This window comes from Plutella xylostella, chromosome 25 (assembly GCF_932276165.1).
Source record: "Plutella xylostella chromosome 25, ilPluXylo3.1, whole genome shotgun sequence".
Classification (NCBI taxonomy): Eukaryota; Metazoa; Arthropoda; class Insecta; order Lepidoptera; family Plutellidae; genus Plutella; species Plutella xylostella.
In genome coordinates, this window is record NC_064005.1 from 1,424,669 (window position 1) to 1,442,042 (window position 17,374).

The 17,374-nt window shown below is 43.5% G+C and overlaps 1 protein-coding gene across 1 annotated transcript; it reads right to left on the minus strand.

Moving 5' to 3' along the window:
• Window positions 1–2,935: 2,935 nt before the first annotated feature.
• LOC105387372 (alanine--tRNA ligase, mitochondrial) lies at window positions 2,936–17,337 on the minus strand. Its single transcript, XM_048630328.1, has 14 exons — window positions 16,978–17,337; window positions 16,401–16,574; window positions 15,984–16,129; window positions 15,290–15,445; window positions 14,783–14,927; window positions 14,165–14,298; window positions 13,603–13,906; window positions 12,638–13,440; window positions 12,239–12,382; window positions 11,699–11,825; window positions 10,985–11,196; window positions 8,281–8,476; window positions 7,574–7,702; window positions 2,936–7,178 (listed from the first exon to the last, which is right to left on the minus strand). The coding sequence occupies exons 1-14, from the start codon at window positions 17,167–17,169 to the stop codon at window positions 7,035–7,037; spliced, it is 3,006 nt and encodes a 1,001-aa protein (XP_048486285.1). The 5' UTR covers window positions 17,170–17,337; the 3' UTR covers window positions 2,936–7,034.
• Between the last annotated feature and the right edge of the window lie 37 nt (window positions 17,338–17,374).

The following is a 17,374-nucleotide window of genomic DNA, read 5'->3' on the forward strand; positions in this document are numbered from 1 at the left end:
CGCTGGCTATTAGCCTAGACATAGTTAATGCGTTCAACTCCATCCCTTGGGGAACCATTAGGGAGGCTCTTGTGTACCACCAACTGCCTTCCTACCTGCAGCGAATAATCGGGTCATACCTGTCGAACAGGTATATCAAGTACCCGGGCAGAGAGGGTATGTTTTCGCGGAGGGATGTCAGTTGCGGAGTTCCACAGGGGTCGGTGTTGGGCCCTCTTCTGTGGAACTTGGCATACGATGCGGTCCTGCGAGTTGAGCTCCCAGATGGTGTTAGCACAGTGTGTTACGCCGACGACACACTGGTAGTTGCTAACGGGGCCTCCTTCGAGGAGGCTATACCAAGGGCGGAAGATGCTGTGGCCAGAGTGATTGGCAAGATCCACCAGCTGGGTCTCAAAACAGCGCCCCACAAGACCGAGGCGCTGTGGTTCCACAAACTGCCTAGGAGCAGGGAACCACCTGACCTAGCGGTGCAAGTTGGTGATGCTCGTATCGCCATAGGACGGCATATGCGCTACCTCGGCCTAGTCCTGGATAGTCGCTGGTCATTCGAGGAACACTTCAAAAGGTTAGCCCCCCGGATACAAAAAGTAGCTAGTGCTTTGCACGGGCTGCTTCCGAATCTGGGGGGTCCTCGCGAAGGAGTCCGCCGCCTCTATACGGGAGTCGTGCGATCCATGGCCCTCTACGGAGCACCTGTCTGGTCGAAGAGACTGACGGGTGTCCGACGCAACCGAGCACTGCTCAACAGCGTCCAACGTAAGATGGCCATCCGCGTTGTTCGCGGATATCGCACGATATCGTACGATGCGGCGACTTTGTTGGGTCGCTTTCCGCCACTCGACATCTTGGCGGAAATGGACGCTCGAGTGTACCAGCGACTACACAATGTGGAAGTTGCCGATGCGGAGCCGGCATCAGCCGTCCGGCGATACGAGCACCAGGTCGCTCTGGAGCACTGGCGGGAGCGGTTGGAGGAGCCGAGAAGTTGCCGGCAGCGAGCTGTCGCAGCCGTACTTCCGTGCTTCGACGCATGGATGCAACGACCGGGCAACCTCACGTATCGTCTGACGCAGGTGCTGACCGGGCACGGTTGCTTCGGTGAGTACCTGCACCGGATAGGGCGTGAGGTTGCACCGTCGTGTCACCACTGTGAAGGCAGCCTGGACTCCGCGCAGCACACACTTGCAGTGTGCCCAGCGTGGGAGTCCGAAAGGCAGATCCTGTCTAACAGGATCGAGCCGGATCTGTCACTGCCCTCAGTGGTGGCAGCCATGACTCGAGGCAAGGAGTGTTGGAAGGCCGTGGTCTCGTTCTGTGAGACCGTCATGGTCCAGAAAGAGGCCGCAGAGCGAGATCGGGAGAGGGCCGATCCAGCTCGGAGGCGACGGCGAAGGGCTCAGGCCAGGTGAGCCCGTCGCGTCCCTGTAGCCCGGGAGTAAGAATAAGGTTACGGTATCTCCTGCCCGTCGTAGAAGGCGACCAAAAGGAGGTTAGGGGCTGTGGGCGGTGAGGACGGGGGTCCGAGCCGCCGCATAATAGCGGCCCCGGGAAGAGCGGCTGTGCATGTGGCCATGTACAGCCGCGCAGGCTGCGAAGAAGTTGGGAGACCTTGAGTCTCCCGGAGAAGAGCTGCGGCACAGTGCGAGGTGACTCCGGTGCGTTCCCCTGGAGATCCCGGAGCACCTACCTGCACTGATGGTGGCCACCGAGGGGGTTTTAGTGGGTAAAAATCCCACATATCCCGCCTTCCTCCCCCGAGGTCGGTGGGAATCTTTCTGAAGATTTCCCCCTCGTAAAAAAAAAAAAAAGGTGTTTCCAGTGCAAGCTTATGGGATGTAGCAAGGACAATAATGGGCTACACACCAGCAATATGGACAACTATAGATAGCTGGATGGGACCTGGAGAGGCAATAACAGTGGCTGCCACGAAATCATCTAAGAAGGAGAAGGAATTTGAAGGGGGAGCTGCAATCTACTCTGACCTTTGGTGGATGGTGGTGGCCTACGAGATATTCTGTAACTGGTGGACCGGCAACATGTTTAGGCTACTTATGGTAACAACCTCTGTGGCACTGACATGGTTCTTGTGGCAGAAGATTGGCAAACGAGAATGGATAGGTAGAGGACATGCCGTAACAATCACGAACACAAGAGCTGGCTTCATGATGGTTTTCGGACAGGGACCCGTAGGCCTGAGGTTGTTGGTGTTGAAGGTTTGCACAGCTGGAGCATGGTTGTGCCTGCTGATAACGCACCAAAATAACTGGACGGCTCTAGCGTGCATGAGTTTGTGTTACTTCATGCAGAGTGAAAGGGCATCAACAGTAATGCTTGGCATTGCTAGCTTCAACCCTCCAATGGTTTTCAGCGGACTTAGGAACACCAGACCGCTTACAGAAAGCCTGGTCCAGTCAATGACTGACGCCTACACACCGGGGACTCGTGAACATGACCCAGGATAACATTATAGCCACATTAGATTAATAGATTAAGTTTAACTTAGTTAGATTAGTTTAAGTAAAAGGGCTGTCGGAGTAGAGGTTAACTGCCTCTGTGGTCTAGTGGTAGAAGCTTAGCTTCATGGCCCAGAGGTCCCGGGTTCGATTCCCGGGTGGGACCATCAATTTGTGTTTCTAAATTGTGGTTCTAAGTTTGGTTAGGACATAGAAGGCTGATCACCTGATGTCCGAAACAGTGAAACGATCCATGCTGTCGGATGGGCATGTAAAGCAGTCGGTCCTGCGCCTAGCTCTCTCCAGTCGTGTCGGTCAATCCGTCCCATTGGGCTATGAGAGTGATGGAACAGAGAGTGCTCCTGTGTACTGCGCACACACTTGGGCACTATAATCTACTCCTGCGTAGATGGCTGATCTCAAATGAGATTGGCCGCCGTAGTCGAAATTCGGCTAGGAGGACATTTTTCATTTTAATAGTTTAAAGGACTCCTTAAGAGACCAGGGCAGACCTGCCACTTCTTTGTGGTACCGACAGTGCCTGGGCAAAGATAACCTTAACATGGTTAGACCTAGTGCACCCACTTCACTTAATTGTGCGGGGGAAAATCACTGGTAGCCTCTCACCAAGGTTCAGATCGAGAGGATTGCGCAGGAAATACCCTGACTTGCGGAATTAGTAGAAGGGTTAAGGCTCCGGGCAATAGGAGCACGAAGAAATGCTAAGATTGATCTATTTTTCTCATTTTCAGATACTTCGCCGCATACTGGCTAGCATACGGAAAAGGGACCACGTCCGCCGAGTGATGACGCTGACGACGAGGGATTGTGATATGCGACCGTCCAACATAAACGCAATACAAAACGGGTTGTACGAATGTTGTCCAGATAATTTTGTTGATGGAAATGAGGTCCAATCCTCAGAGAAAAACGTTGAAGTTGTCCTAACGGCTAAAACTATATTGCCAAAGCAAGTAGGTATGACGAAAATACCATTTATCATTACTCATATTCACCCATTATTCATACCCATCGAATTGAAAATCAAGTCGATGGGTATGAATAAAGCTCACATAACCTTTGGAAACAAGACAGATGCTGAAAATTTATTGGTAGCGAGGTACAGGTACAACTAAAATACAAATGCTAATTCATTGATGATGTTAACTATACATATGGTATTGTGAAAAGTTACGGTCAGAAGCCGACCAAAACCCATGTAATATAATATAAGCGAAATTTTGGTAGTTATGACAATCCACAAATAATTGTAAAATGTTATGTCGAATAAACAACATTTTAATTTAACTTTGTTCCATAAGGAAATTACGAGGAACTCGGAAAATCAAATAGTTATTCTCCATATTATAACTTAGACTATGTATCTACCCTGCGACTTGTGAAAATGGCTGACATTATTCAGAAATAGGTATACTAAAGAAGTACAAGTACCCTCATGAATATCCCATGCCTATTCAGGGGATCGTCAGGGTATTTACAGAAGAACCTCCTACATGACAAAGGGCTCATTCCATTATGGGGGGTTTATTCATAACCAGAAGGTCAGCGAGAAATGCAGTCAATAATGGAACTCCTGAGTGATCTTCCAGTATCTGGACCTAGGGGATGACGATTTATATTATTGTCTGCATTTGTCTCCATATGACCAAGGGCCCACTCCGCTATGGAGAGCCGATATTGAGGGATGCCTCAAGTAGGACCTAATGGAATCAGATCACTTTCGTCGTGTAAAAATTTAAAAAGAGATTGTTTTTTATCCATATAACTCCGGCTACGTTTCGCCTGGGAATTGACTTGTGAAAATGGCTGACATTATTCAGAAATAGGTATACTGAAAACGTTCAAGTACCCTCATGAATATGCCACACCTATAGTCAGGGAATCGTCAGGGATTTACAGAAGAACCTCCTACATGACAAAGGGCTCATTCCATTATGCGGAAGTTATTAATGACCAGAAGGTCAGTGAGAAATCCTGTCAGTTTTTAGTTTTAAATGATGGTCCAAAGATAATGACCAGGAAGCGGAACAAACTTGATAAACAGTCAGTTCATCTCCATATAACTATTTTACCTACAACTTGTTAAAATGGTTGACATTATTCAGAAATAGGTATACTGAAAACGTTCAAGTACCCTCATGAATATGCCACACCTATAGTCAGGGAATCGTCAGGGATTTACAGAAGAACCTCCTACATGACAAAGGGCTCATTCCATTGAGATTGTCGGATGCGGCCGCTACAGTAGGAATCGTAGGGCAAATGTACCAATTTCGTGATAAATCTTCACTGCAGAAACCAGTGGAAGGGTAAAATATGTTTAACATGACAAACTACCGAATGATCAACAGTAGGTATCATCGTCAGAAACGGGAAGGGGAATCATTTTCGACTAAGTACAATCGCGATGAAATTTCGTATAAAAATCGTCGATAAATACGACATGACCTCAGCTGCGACATCTAGTGCTGAGGGGAATATTAGTACCTATATTAATTATTCTCAAAATGGTCGGTATGGGAATGACCAGGGGAATTGGAACTACATCAAATTCGAGCTTAGTTCGAAATGCAAACAAATTGAAAATCGGAACTGGGAATAAATATAAATTCGGTCAGGTGACCTATTAGGACAAAATTCAGAGTCGTATATCAGCAATTGCTTGCTTGTCTTTGAATATTTTTCCATATGACTAAGGGCCCATTCCGTATAGGGATATAAATGGAATTTAATAATTGTTCAAATATGCGTACTTAGAATACATTAAGAAATTGTTACTTAGTAAGTACTTCAAGGAATCGTAAAGACAATTTCGGTTATGAAATGTCCATGTGGGGAATTATGCTGAAATTAATAAATAAAAACTAGTTACCTGTTCAAGGACAAAATAATATCTTGGCCAAAGAGTCAAACTTTTGCCGTAAGTCAGACCAAGCATTGCAATACGAGTGGCAGACGAGCAGACGTAATACCCACAAGAAGATCCGTGTATACTGTATACCTCCCAGAAAGGTTGGTCTTCATATTCCACATTTATTAAAAGGAATCAAAAACAACTTACTAACCAAAAACAAAAAATACAAAATGAATGGAGAGGAAAATGGTGCATTTTTTGCACCGTAAACACAGTAAAGAGCTAAGAAAGGCAGTAACAACACAAAGTACAGCTTCAATCGCGCAAAAAAAACCAAACTGCTTCCCACCACAAAACCAGGAATATTTAGGCATAATTTGGGACATGCATTGCAAACCAACACAAAACCATAGACAGAGTGAAAAAACTACCAATAAGAAATTGTCTTGTTGGAACTAGCATAATTTGTAAACACAGGACTCATCAGTCTTTTGTTTTTCTATGGTTCTGTGGACAACTTTCACTGTCTGTTTTCGTTAAATAAAATTAATCTCAGTATTATACGTCCGACTTTTGAATTACATGCCTGTATTTCATCATGTCTCACTGTGCCTATAGGAAATTGTGCACCGGCAGATATGTCCATTGTCCAGCCCACTACCACTTCTGCATGCTTTGTCGTCTAGATGTGATCCCTTAGTTCATTTTATATATGATTCCATCCATTGGTGATACGATTCGCGACCATCTACTAACCGGGTGAGCCAATTTTTTTTATTAATAAGCGGGTGGCTCGCATTCCATCCATTTACTGAGAGTTAAAAAAAATAGTTTTGAATCTAATTGCAATTTTATGTAAGTATGTATTGTATGTTAAATTAACCATAAAATTCGGTAAATATTCAATTAAAAAATTAAATAAAAGGACTGTAACATGTGCCCGAGATTTATGCGTCACTTTTACACCAGTGTGTTCTACTATGAGCAAATGTTATCTTATTATTATTACCTACCGTCAGTCGGTTGCACCAAGTGTTAACTTAACTGCAGTTGTTTTATTCACAATACATTACGTTATTCGATAGCCATCTGTATTAACTATATCATGTCATGATTACTTCATGTGCACCAACACGCAAATAAAACCTAAAGCTAATCGTTCTGCACTTATAGCGCCATCTTCCGGCCAGTTAAATATATTTATGTAACAGGTGGCCTTAAAATTATATTGAAAACCGAGAGGAGTCACCCCCTTTCTTCAACTAACTTGTGACTAGCTTTTACAAAAGTTGACCTGTTAAATCTTAACAGCACAAATTGTCACCCCATTCCGGCGTAAAATACCGCTTTTGCATCCCTAAGCGTATTACAAAGATCCTGCCTCGCTAGCGCCACCTAGCGCTCAGTAGGTGCGTCGGTCCAGCGCGTTCCCTGCGCATTACGGATGGAGATATATGCTCACAGATATTATACCACTATGTATGTATTACTACATGATCCTGCCTCGCCAGCGCCACCTAGTGGTCAGTAGGTGCGTCGGTCGCCGGCCACTGTGCTGGCGGATGTAGACATAATGCACGTATACATAGGTGCCCATAGAATAACATTGTACCACTATGTATGTATATCAGATGGTCCTGTCTCGTACCACTATGCATGTACATATATTACAAAGATCCTGCCTCGCCAGCGCCACCTAGCGCTCAATTGGTGCGTCGGTCGCCGGCGGTGCGCGCGGGCGTGCGCTCGCCGGGCTCCGTGCGCGTGCTGTGCGCGTGCGCTTGCGCGTAGCGGATGGCGGCGCGCATCGCGTCTTGTACCTGCTGCTCGCAGTGGATCAGGCTCACCTACGGAGAGGGGGGATGTGATGTTAACAGTTTCAATAACTTTATCGATCGATAGCTGACAGTTACTTTCACAATATTTTGACAGAATGCTATTTTTTAAGTGTCAAAATCGTATATGGTAGTAACTATCAGCTATGGAAAGATAGAGTATTGAAACTGGGAGTAAGTTGCTAGTTGCTAATAATAATAAACCTAAATAAGAGAGCGGTGGTAGCTCAGTATTAGAGCGGTGTTAGCTCCGACTACCTATCACTCTAAAAAAGCAAAACAAAAATCGTTTAAACCGTTTGAGACCTACGTTACCACAGACAGATACACACACATTTACTCAGACTTACAGACACGTATAACACCAAAAATTTTAACAGTGGACAAAATAAAAAAGCAGAACTTACCCTTTTGGGCTCCATCTCTGCGTAGGTGTCGGTGTGGTCGCCGGGCCCGGGCGGGCGCAGCCGGGACTCGAACACGGGCAGCACGCAGCTCAACCACTTCGCCGCCGTGAACTGAGGCGTCACCATGCTCTGTGGACAAATTTATATTAGACTTACTTATTTTAATTTTATCTGTGACGTTCATGTCGCTAAGTCAATGTAGCCGACTTACTGAGTAATTTTAATTATGCTTCTAACTCTGAAATCGAGTCATGCCAGTCAGCTACTGATACTAATCTGACTGGCAAACAATTTCACCAGTAGATCTACTAGTCCACAGTGTTTGTTACCGTGGTCTACTACTAGAATAGACTCTAATACCGCCTACCTTTGTAAATTGTGCTCCATGGCGATCTACAACCGACCAGCCAAGCGTAGAAATTTATATCTATAAACGTACTTGATAAACCGTCTTAGAATTTTTAATGTACCTGATGATTCAAGAGCGCTCGCGACACAAGATTAGTCACGCCTTTCGCTCCGTGCTAGGTATTTAGTTTTATATTTTAGGTACCTACCTATCATACCTTAGTGTGCTATGTCCATTTAAGTAATGTCGCTAATGTTATTTATCTTTTTAATATTGTAATTTGCATGTTATACCTAGCTAAACTACATATATTGTTTTATAAGTTACTTCAGGCAGGCATAAATAAATAAAATCATACCTTAGGTACATTAGCAGCAGCGGCCAGGTCCCCGCCGGCGCAGGCGAGCAGCAGCGCGGGGCAGCGCGCGCGCCGCGCCGCCGCCACGGGCCCCGCCGCGCACAGGTACGCGGCCCGTAGGAAGTGCACTATGAACTTGCGCCCTGTGGACGCTAGTTGGGACTCGAGCTCTAGTAGTTCCGCTTCCGCTATGGCGCTGGAAGGAACAAAGAAATATTTTTTTTTTTAACCATGGTACCTATTTGGAGAGGTAGGTGAACTGTATTGAACCATTTGTCTGCAGATTCTGATAAAGACATAGTGTTAACAGACAGGTGGCAAGTAGGAAGTGTACTATGAATGTGTTGTGTACCCACTAGTACCCAGTGGAGGCTAGTTGAGATTCTAGCTCGAGCTTTTGTGTTTTATTTGACAAACGCACTTAAACTATTTAATAAAAGTTATTAATAATTTGAGGATACTAAAATCGAATTTTATTGTATTTATATTATTTATATGTTTATACTATTCCAAATTACCTGTGCTATAGTCCTTGCCGGCTTGAAAAGAAAAATGAGACATGAATATTTTATCACTTTTTCACCTAGTACAGTTGATGCACAATAGCAGATAACCATGTACCTACTTTACCCTAATGTTACTAAATTAAACCGTGTGTACCAACAATCTCTGTGAGTCTTGTTACTTGAATAAATGAATTTATAACCTCAATACTCACCTCTTCATTACCTATCCCTAGTCAGATACCAGTCTTTGTGTAATATAGCACGAGTTGTTTGATTTAGAGATGCTTATGACTGGTAAATTGTGGTTTTTTCCATAGAAAACTAAGGGTGGGTTGCATCAACATCCCGGTTATCGTAATAGTTAAGGTTAAACTTAGCAATGACAGAGTCGTTACAGTTAATATTTTACTGTAACGTGTTGCACCATCAAGTCGTCGGTCATTGTTAATGTTATTAGGGTTGCTATTCGTTTGAGACATAATTATCCCCAAAGTTATTGTGGGAATCGTTTTTATGTAAGGCAATACCAAATCTAGCTGTCGGACTGAAGCCGTCACAGAGTACATTGTAGCCGTCATTCTCTGTCAAAGCACTCAAAGTCAACATGTCATAGGAACTAAGTCTGTTGTTCCTCCAAATATTGACCAAAAGATTATCATCAATAAAACCCGCGACAAAGTAGACTCTAATAAGCCTTTAGTAAGAGCGGTGGTAGCTCAGTCGGGTAAGCGCCCGCTTCTCACGCCAGAGATGCGGGTCCGATCCCGGCGCTGACATGTACCAATGAGTTCTTTTAACATAAGTACAATGTATACCATCGCTCTTACGGTGAGGAAAACAACGTGAGGAAACCTGCATATCTAGATTTAGCACATCTAGATATGTGAACCCACCAACCCGCAGTGTACCAGCGTGGTAGAGAAATGGTCCAAGCTTTGGAAGGCAGTTTAGACCTTGGGGATATGCACAAAGGTTCCATTCGAGAGAGCCAGGTGCAGGTACTTACACCCCCAGAGAATAGAATAGAATAGAAGCCTTTATTATTAATTATCTTATTAATTAATTCTTAACAAGTTGAAATAAAAACTAACGATGTAATCTATTAAAATAATTATTTATTGACATCCTTCGATTATGCTCATCATTCCTGTTAACTGCATAGACAGGTTCCTCTTCATCAGATGATGAATCATCATAAAAAACCTAGCTGGTGGTACAGCACAGGGTCTCTATTTTGTTTACATAATATATTATGCAGCTATGCCGTAGCCACTATAATGGGCGGCACTCTTCTTAGTTCTGTCCTTATTTTCATTGATATATTTCTGTATTTGAGTGATTGCAAAATTTCTGAAAACAAGGTTATTCAATTAAAGAGTTACGTAGGTTACTTTGATATTAGATTGCTGCGCTGGACCGGCAACCGGCAGGTAGCCGGTAGTGGCTGGATAAGGAAGGCCGAGGGCACAGTGTTGTTTCGCTCCTTGGAAGAGCCCATAGCTAGAAGTGGACGCTTATTTGGTGGTGAAGATGATCATTACACCTACAACATAATAATAGGTGCACTTACTTCGTCGTTGGAGGCAGTAAGAAAGGTTCTAGTTTTAAAGCCAACACACGAGCCACATTTTTGAGACCTGGAACCTGCGAATCTATCAGTTCTCTGAAAGTACACCTTTCTCTTCATATTTCGTAAGTTCCGTACTTACTCCACCTCAATCTCAATTTCTGAGGAACTTGTTTCAAGCACTATTTCACGTAGAAGCGACATGATAAGAATTATTGAATATTAATATTTGTACGTAATACTGTTACTTTGAGGTTATACAACGGGTTTGACAGCTACCTGACTTTAACTTTAACAGTAACCGGCCAACATGGGGTGGTTATGGTTATCGTTAAAGTTATGACGTCATTTTAACCATAGTTGAATGGTGCAACCAATTTTTGGCTTAACCGATGCTTTGACAGACGATGTGACGTTTGTAATAGTTAAAGTTAAATGGTGCAACGCACCCTAAATACTATGAATTTGACATCTGTCTTAGAGCCCATGCTATATTTTACAAAGTACTTAGGTATAGTCATATCGTGAATACTCACTCGCTACGGACGCTGTCTATACATATGCGATGCGAAGGTCTATACTATAACATAATTATGCTCTGTCTACATATACTATTGCATATCATACTCACTCGAGCGACACCTCTCCATTATCCTTCGTCTCTCTCTCAAGCCGGTCCAGCGTATCCAGACACGTCCTGTAGCTTGCGTGCGGCGCGCCCGCGGTCCCACACAGGCTGGTCAGCCGCCGCCGGATGCCGTCGGCTTCTTCCTTCATGCGTGTAGGGGAGATCAGCTCGGTCACGTGCCGGATCTTGTCGGCTCGGATGAAGAGCTCGCGCGCCTGAGGGGTTAATGGGATTGATGTTAAAGTTAAGTTAAGTTAGTAAACTATAGCGGTGGCTTTGCACTACTTTGTTTCGTCTGTTAAAGTTTTCTCGTGGGAATTTAGAGATAAATAGATAAAACAGCTTATTAAGTATCTACCTATGTGTAAATGTTAATAAGTGCAGCTACGTTCCAAGATAATATCAGCCAGTTGTTAAAGCACGCTTATGTCGCTCATGTCATGAACGATTAGAGCACGTCCTTGCCGCAATAGACCAATAGCGATCGAGTACCATAGCAGGCACGAATCACATCGCTCAACCTTATCGCATCCTACCATACCCCACACCTCCAAGTAGACCTAAAATGCTTTAAGTATACTGTACAAAACCTTTCTACGTTGAGTGTCTAAAACGTGGCCTGCCAATTTCACGAAACAAAACGTCATAAAATAAACGTTTTGAAAAATTAAAATAATCCTTCTGCAGATAGGTTAAAGATCTAGAATCCAACGGTACCTCCTTAGCAGCGTCGCCGGTGATCGCATGGACGGCTGGCGTGTGGCTGCCGGCGCCCTTCACCAGCGTGATGCAGAACTCCTCAAGAACCCCTGTAGAGGGCAGGTGGGTGCCGCAGCATAATTCCCTAGGGAGGAAATGGACTGTTATTTATTTAAACAATGATTGGATGGTGTAGCGATTAGCACTAGTTAAATCGCAGGAGCTAGTAAGCTCTTGGTAGATAGATATTTTGTTTACAAACATATTTTTTAAACAGATCTTTTTGTGCGAAATACAGAGAGATTATTTGTGTACTGTCTACTGTGAGATTTCCGAGTGCTGAACTGTCAGACCTTATACTGATGCCATTGATGATCATTGGCTAAACTTCTTCTTAGCATGTCCGTGACAAACACCAGAGACAGACTATGATTTTCCACCATCGTGAAGGGATTAGCCAGTCAGATTAGCGTCAGTAGTAAGTATATATGGAACAGTTGATACACCATTTGAAGAGCTTCCATACATTGGCTAATGATGACAGTAACAACCACTGACCTGGACAGCAACCCCGGCCCGCTAGCCTCCAGCACCCGCAGCCCTGCGTCCGGGTACGTCTCCCCGGGCACCGTGGTGACATCTGTCACGTTTATGCTGTCCACTATGGACGTGGTGATGGGCACGTTGCTGGTTATTGTTTGTCTGGAAGGATTGTATGGTTAGTTGTTGTGATGTTGGAACTTAAACAAGTAGCTGAATCACTTTATGAAAATCGCATTTGCAGAGTAGTGATGTAATTCAAAATTGACATGATCCTTTAGGTCATATCTGTTGAGGAACTGACAAACTGCCTATGGGACTTTATGAAGAAATTTTAATCCCGTCTTGTGGGAGAGGCATATGTCCAGCAGACTGCGTTTGGCTAACATCTGCATATGACTTTATGTAAGTACTCACCTAACTAGTTCTTGAGCATCCAAAACAGCCTTTTGCGATAGTTTCTCTCCATAAACCGACAAATTCAATGTGCACCCTTTGTCAGTAACTTTCGATCCTATCGGACACACAACACTATTTGGCAGGGCTTTCCTAATCGCTGCATTCAACAGATGTACACCAGTATGGTTCCTCATTATATTTAGCCTTCTTTCAGTATCTAATACTAATCTCACTTCGCTTTCACAATTAACGGAATTATTTTTACTAGAAGTTAATTGAAAGGTGCCTTTGTGGAAAACAAAGTCTTTGATTTTGAAAACGGCTTCGACATTTAAAACTGTGTTTTCATTGATAAAAATAGTTCCTGTATCAGCTATTTGGCCGCCTTCTTCGCAGTAGAAATTCGTATCCTTTGTTACTAGGTAGTAGTGTTTGTTTTCGCATGGTTCAGTATTATCTATCCAATATCCATCTTCATTCAGAAATGCAACTAAATTGGTCTTCAATGGTTCGATGACAAGTTTTTTGTCTTCAACTGTGTAATCGTATTTGTATTGATCGTTGGTTCTTTCCACGCCATTTTGTTTTATCTTGTCTATGGCTTGTTCGAACATGGCGGCTTTCGAATCAGCTTGTTCTTTGAAAGAAGTTTTATGTCTACTTCTGTGTTGTGCTAGAAGTTGCTTGAATTTCTCTTTGTCAACTTGTAAATTGTTTAATTGGGCTATTCTATCTATGTGGTCTTCTTGGAAACCGTGCGTGTCGTACAATTTAAACACTAATTCCCCTGGTATTACTGTCGAATTCAGCTTGGCTACAGTCTGAAAATTAAATGCGATGTTTATTAAAAGTTATTAGTAGATTTTGATGAGTTTTCTTGCTACATAATTTATGGGAATGACTATACAAGTATACATATGACTGTAGGTAAGAATCATTGGTTTATATTATTAAACATCAAAATCAGCATTTAAAAAACTAACCTCCTTAAATTCCTTATATCCATTAGCAAAACCAGTTAGCTCAATATCACTCAAACTCTCCACCTCCGGATAAGCTTTAGCTAAATCCTTCCATTTCTTGGCCAATGTTGACCTCAACTTCTTAAACGATTCCTCCTCATACTGCAGTATCAGATGAGCATCTTTCCTCTTGGAGACCAGCTCTGGGTAGGTGGGCCCGAGGGTTTCAGCTACTACGTCGTATAGACGAGGCAGCATTGATGGGCATTTGAATACGTCGGAGGATATTCGAAGTGACTTGCGCAGGATTTGCTTGAGGTTTAGGCTGGAAATGAATTTTGTGATTAGGTGAAATGTAGGGTAAATGGTTTGGAGGTTAGGGAGTGTTTGTTTCAGTCAACAGTAGATACGTAATGTGATGAATGGCGTGGGCGGAAAGATCAACTGTATTCTTGTGAAGGTCTGCTATAACATTACAGTGCGTAGCATAAAGGCAAAAGATGTTGTGTCAGCTTTACCCAAGAGCTATAATCTAATTTCTATAAAACTTGAAAGTACCTCTCATAAACCTCACAGTGCCTACCTGGTAGCGGGGAAGGCTCCGTCCGCCAGACACACGGCGATCATGCGCGCGTGGTCGGCCAGCCGGCGGTAGGCGGTGCAGAGGGCTGCGTCCGCACCGTACCTACCCGCATAGGGGTCGACGTCTTTTGCGTTCTGTGGGAGAAGAGTAGGTAAACTTTAGAATAAGAAAAAACCGTTTAATATTATTATGCTACTACTAAGTGGTATGAATAGATCGGTGTCACAACCGAATTATTGCATCTGAAAAGTTGCATTAATTCAGTCACCCTGACTAACATTATTCATTGAAAAGAAGGACCTACCTAGTGGGGTCTGAAACTTTGATATCACCATTGACGTTGATGCCAATGTAAGTAGGTGATAAAAGGGCTGATGATGATGATGCCCTGACTAGGAACTGTACAGAATGTTGTAAAAGCTTCTTTTTCAATTATTGCGGGGTTTGTGTCGTGTGTGTCTATGTGTGTGCACTCACCAGCTGCACGGCGGCGACGAGGGGCGCGAGCAGGTCGCTCCGGTAGTTTTGTGTGTGTATGTGTGTGTGTTTGTGTGTATGTGTGTGTGTTTGTGTGTATGTGTGAGTGTGTGTGTGTGCAGTTGTGTGCGTGTGACTCACCAGCTGAACGGCGGCTATGAGCGGCGCGAGCAGGTCGCTCCGGTAGTTGTCGGGCGCCCGCTGCAGCAGCGAGGCCGCGCGCTCCAGCCCCAGCCCCGTGTCCACGTGCCGCGTGCGCAGAGGCCGGAGGCTGCCGTCTGCTTCTCTGCAGGATAGTGAGGTTTATGAAACAAAAACAGCGAGATGGGAAAATATTCCAGCCAGCCAGCCAAAGTCTCTCATCACAACTGCTCATAGTACATATACTGATCGCATGTTTGCAAAATCATAAAAAAAAGGTTCTAGCCAGTATCCTCCTAACTTAAGTCATGGGCTGTCAGCAAACGAGTATAGTCATTTTATCATGTTGATAAATCAGGCAGATTGAAAAAGCAGCTTTAACAGTTGGTTTCTCATTGCAACAATTCTGTACAATTGATTCTGTAGAGACTTGATTGAAAGTAGCCGTAATGTATCAAAATGATGATTCATGCTTTAGCTTATACATGCTAAACAATTAACACAAACCTGTTAAACTGTATGAACACAAGGTTCCATATCTCGGTGAAGGTTCCATCGGTGTTCACATGGTGTATCTCGGTGCAGGGGCCGCAGGGGCCCACTAGACCCATCTCCCAGAAGTTATCCTGAGCTCCTAGTGGCTTCAGGCGGTCTGATTGCACCCTGGGGGGTTACAATTAGTGGTAATTAATCTTATTCTATTCTATTCTATTCTATTCTCTGTGGGGGTGTAAGTACCTGCACCTGGCTCTCTCGAATGGAACCTTTGTGCATATCCCCAAGGTCTAAACTGCCTTCCTAAGCTTGGACCATTTCCCACCACGCTGGTCCAATGCGGGTTGGTGGGTTCACATATCTAGATTGATGTGCTAAATCTAGATATGCAGGTTTCCTCACGATGTTTTCCTTCACCGTAAGAGCGATGGTATACATTGTACTTAAATTCAGAAAAGAACTCATTGGTACATGTCAGCGCCGGGATTCGAACCCGCATCTCTTGATTGAGAAGCGGGCGCTCACCCGACTGAGCTACCACCGCTCTGGTAATTAATCTTATTACATCATAAATAATTTAAAGGTTTACTGCTAAAATTTCAACCACAGCCAATCAGTTATGTCAGGACTTTAAAACAGTCCTCTAAGCCCTAAATAAGCCATGAAATTCTCAGAATGAAGCAACCAGTATAGAAGCTAAACTTACCCAATACCTTTCCAAATGTCCCTGCACTCCTTGTCCTCAGGCAGGCCGAGTGTGGGATCGCCACCAAAGTATGTGACCACCAGGTGTTCTGGCTTCAACCGGTATGGACCCAGGAGCAGGTCCCACGCCATCTGACAAGCTTCTTTCTACAACAAAGGAAATGTTGTAAAGGTCAGGGAAGACGTACAGTGAGTTTCATTTGGTTATGGTTTCTGGTTATGCGTGCAAGATTAGAGACTCCTCAAGTGATGTGTCAGTTAATTTATCAACTGGCTACATAAAAATATAGTCAAAATTTTGTAGGCAGATTAAAGCTGATCTACATAACTAGAAACTTTATTCATCACAACAACAAAACCAGTCAAGTTCTACTGTTTTGCATATTAATAAGAAAATAAGAGATATAAAATGACATACCTTGTAATAGTCACCAAAGGACCAGTTGCCAAGCATTTCAAAGAAGGTGTGATGATGGCCATCAGTGCCGACCACATCCAGGTCATTGTGCTTGCCGCCCACACGGATGCACTTCTGGGAGTTCACTGCCCTGGGGCATGCAGGCTGCACTTGGTCCAGGAATATACCTTTGAACTGGAAATAGTATGGTGGTTGGATTTAATAAGCCAAAGCTGTTAAAAGTAGAGGAGTAGTAGGTGCTAAGTAATAAAAATAATTAAAGGTTTTTATTGAGGTTATAAATTTTACTTGCAATTGACATAACAAGAGAAATTGCAAAAGAAAACCAACCATGCAGTTACAGAATAATAGCAGCCATTGAATAAAGTATTGATTCCTTACTTAATTATGTAAGTCACTACAAATTTTACAAACTTTTTGTTAACAAGCTTACATTGAACTTCAAAGACCCTGTTTTATCCAAAGGACTTCAGGGAACACCCAAGTTCAAGGACAAAGGGACAACAGGTAGCCAATAAAAGGCTGACTTTGGACCAATTTTAAAGTCAAGGGTAACAAATTAGTTTACTTGTCTCACCTGATTCATGCCAGCATTAACAAATGGGACAGTGGGGTCGCAAAGCGGCACGACGGAGCTGGATTTAACGAACTTATGGCCATGACTATCTTTGAAATAATCAATAAAAGTACTACGTATGAAACTACTGGATGTGTAAAGCCGGGTCGAAGCACTGCTGATAGTCTTGCTTCTAACCGGTATTCGGAACATTATGAACAAATTTAAGCTCACTATTCACTGTTTAAGTTGTTGTTGGATATCTGGGATCTATCAGTAAAAAATAAAACTCAAGAAAAGTAGAGAACGGAAAATTAAATGAAATGAAAAAAAACCACGCAGCCGCAACGCGCAACAGTTTTATTGATTTTCAATTTTTTTATGCTACTCTGTGCAAATTCTGACAGGGCAGACAAAG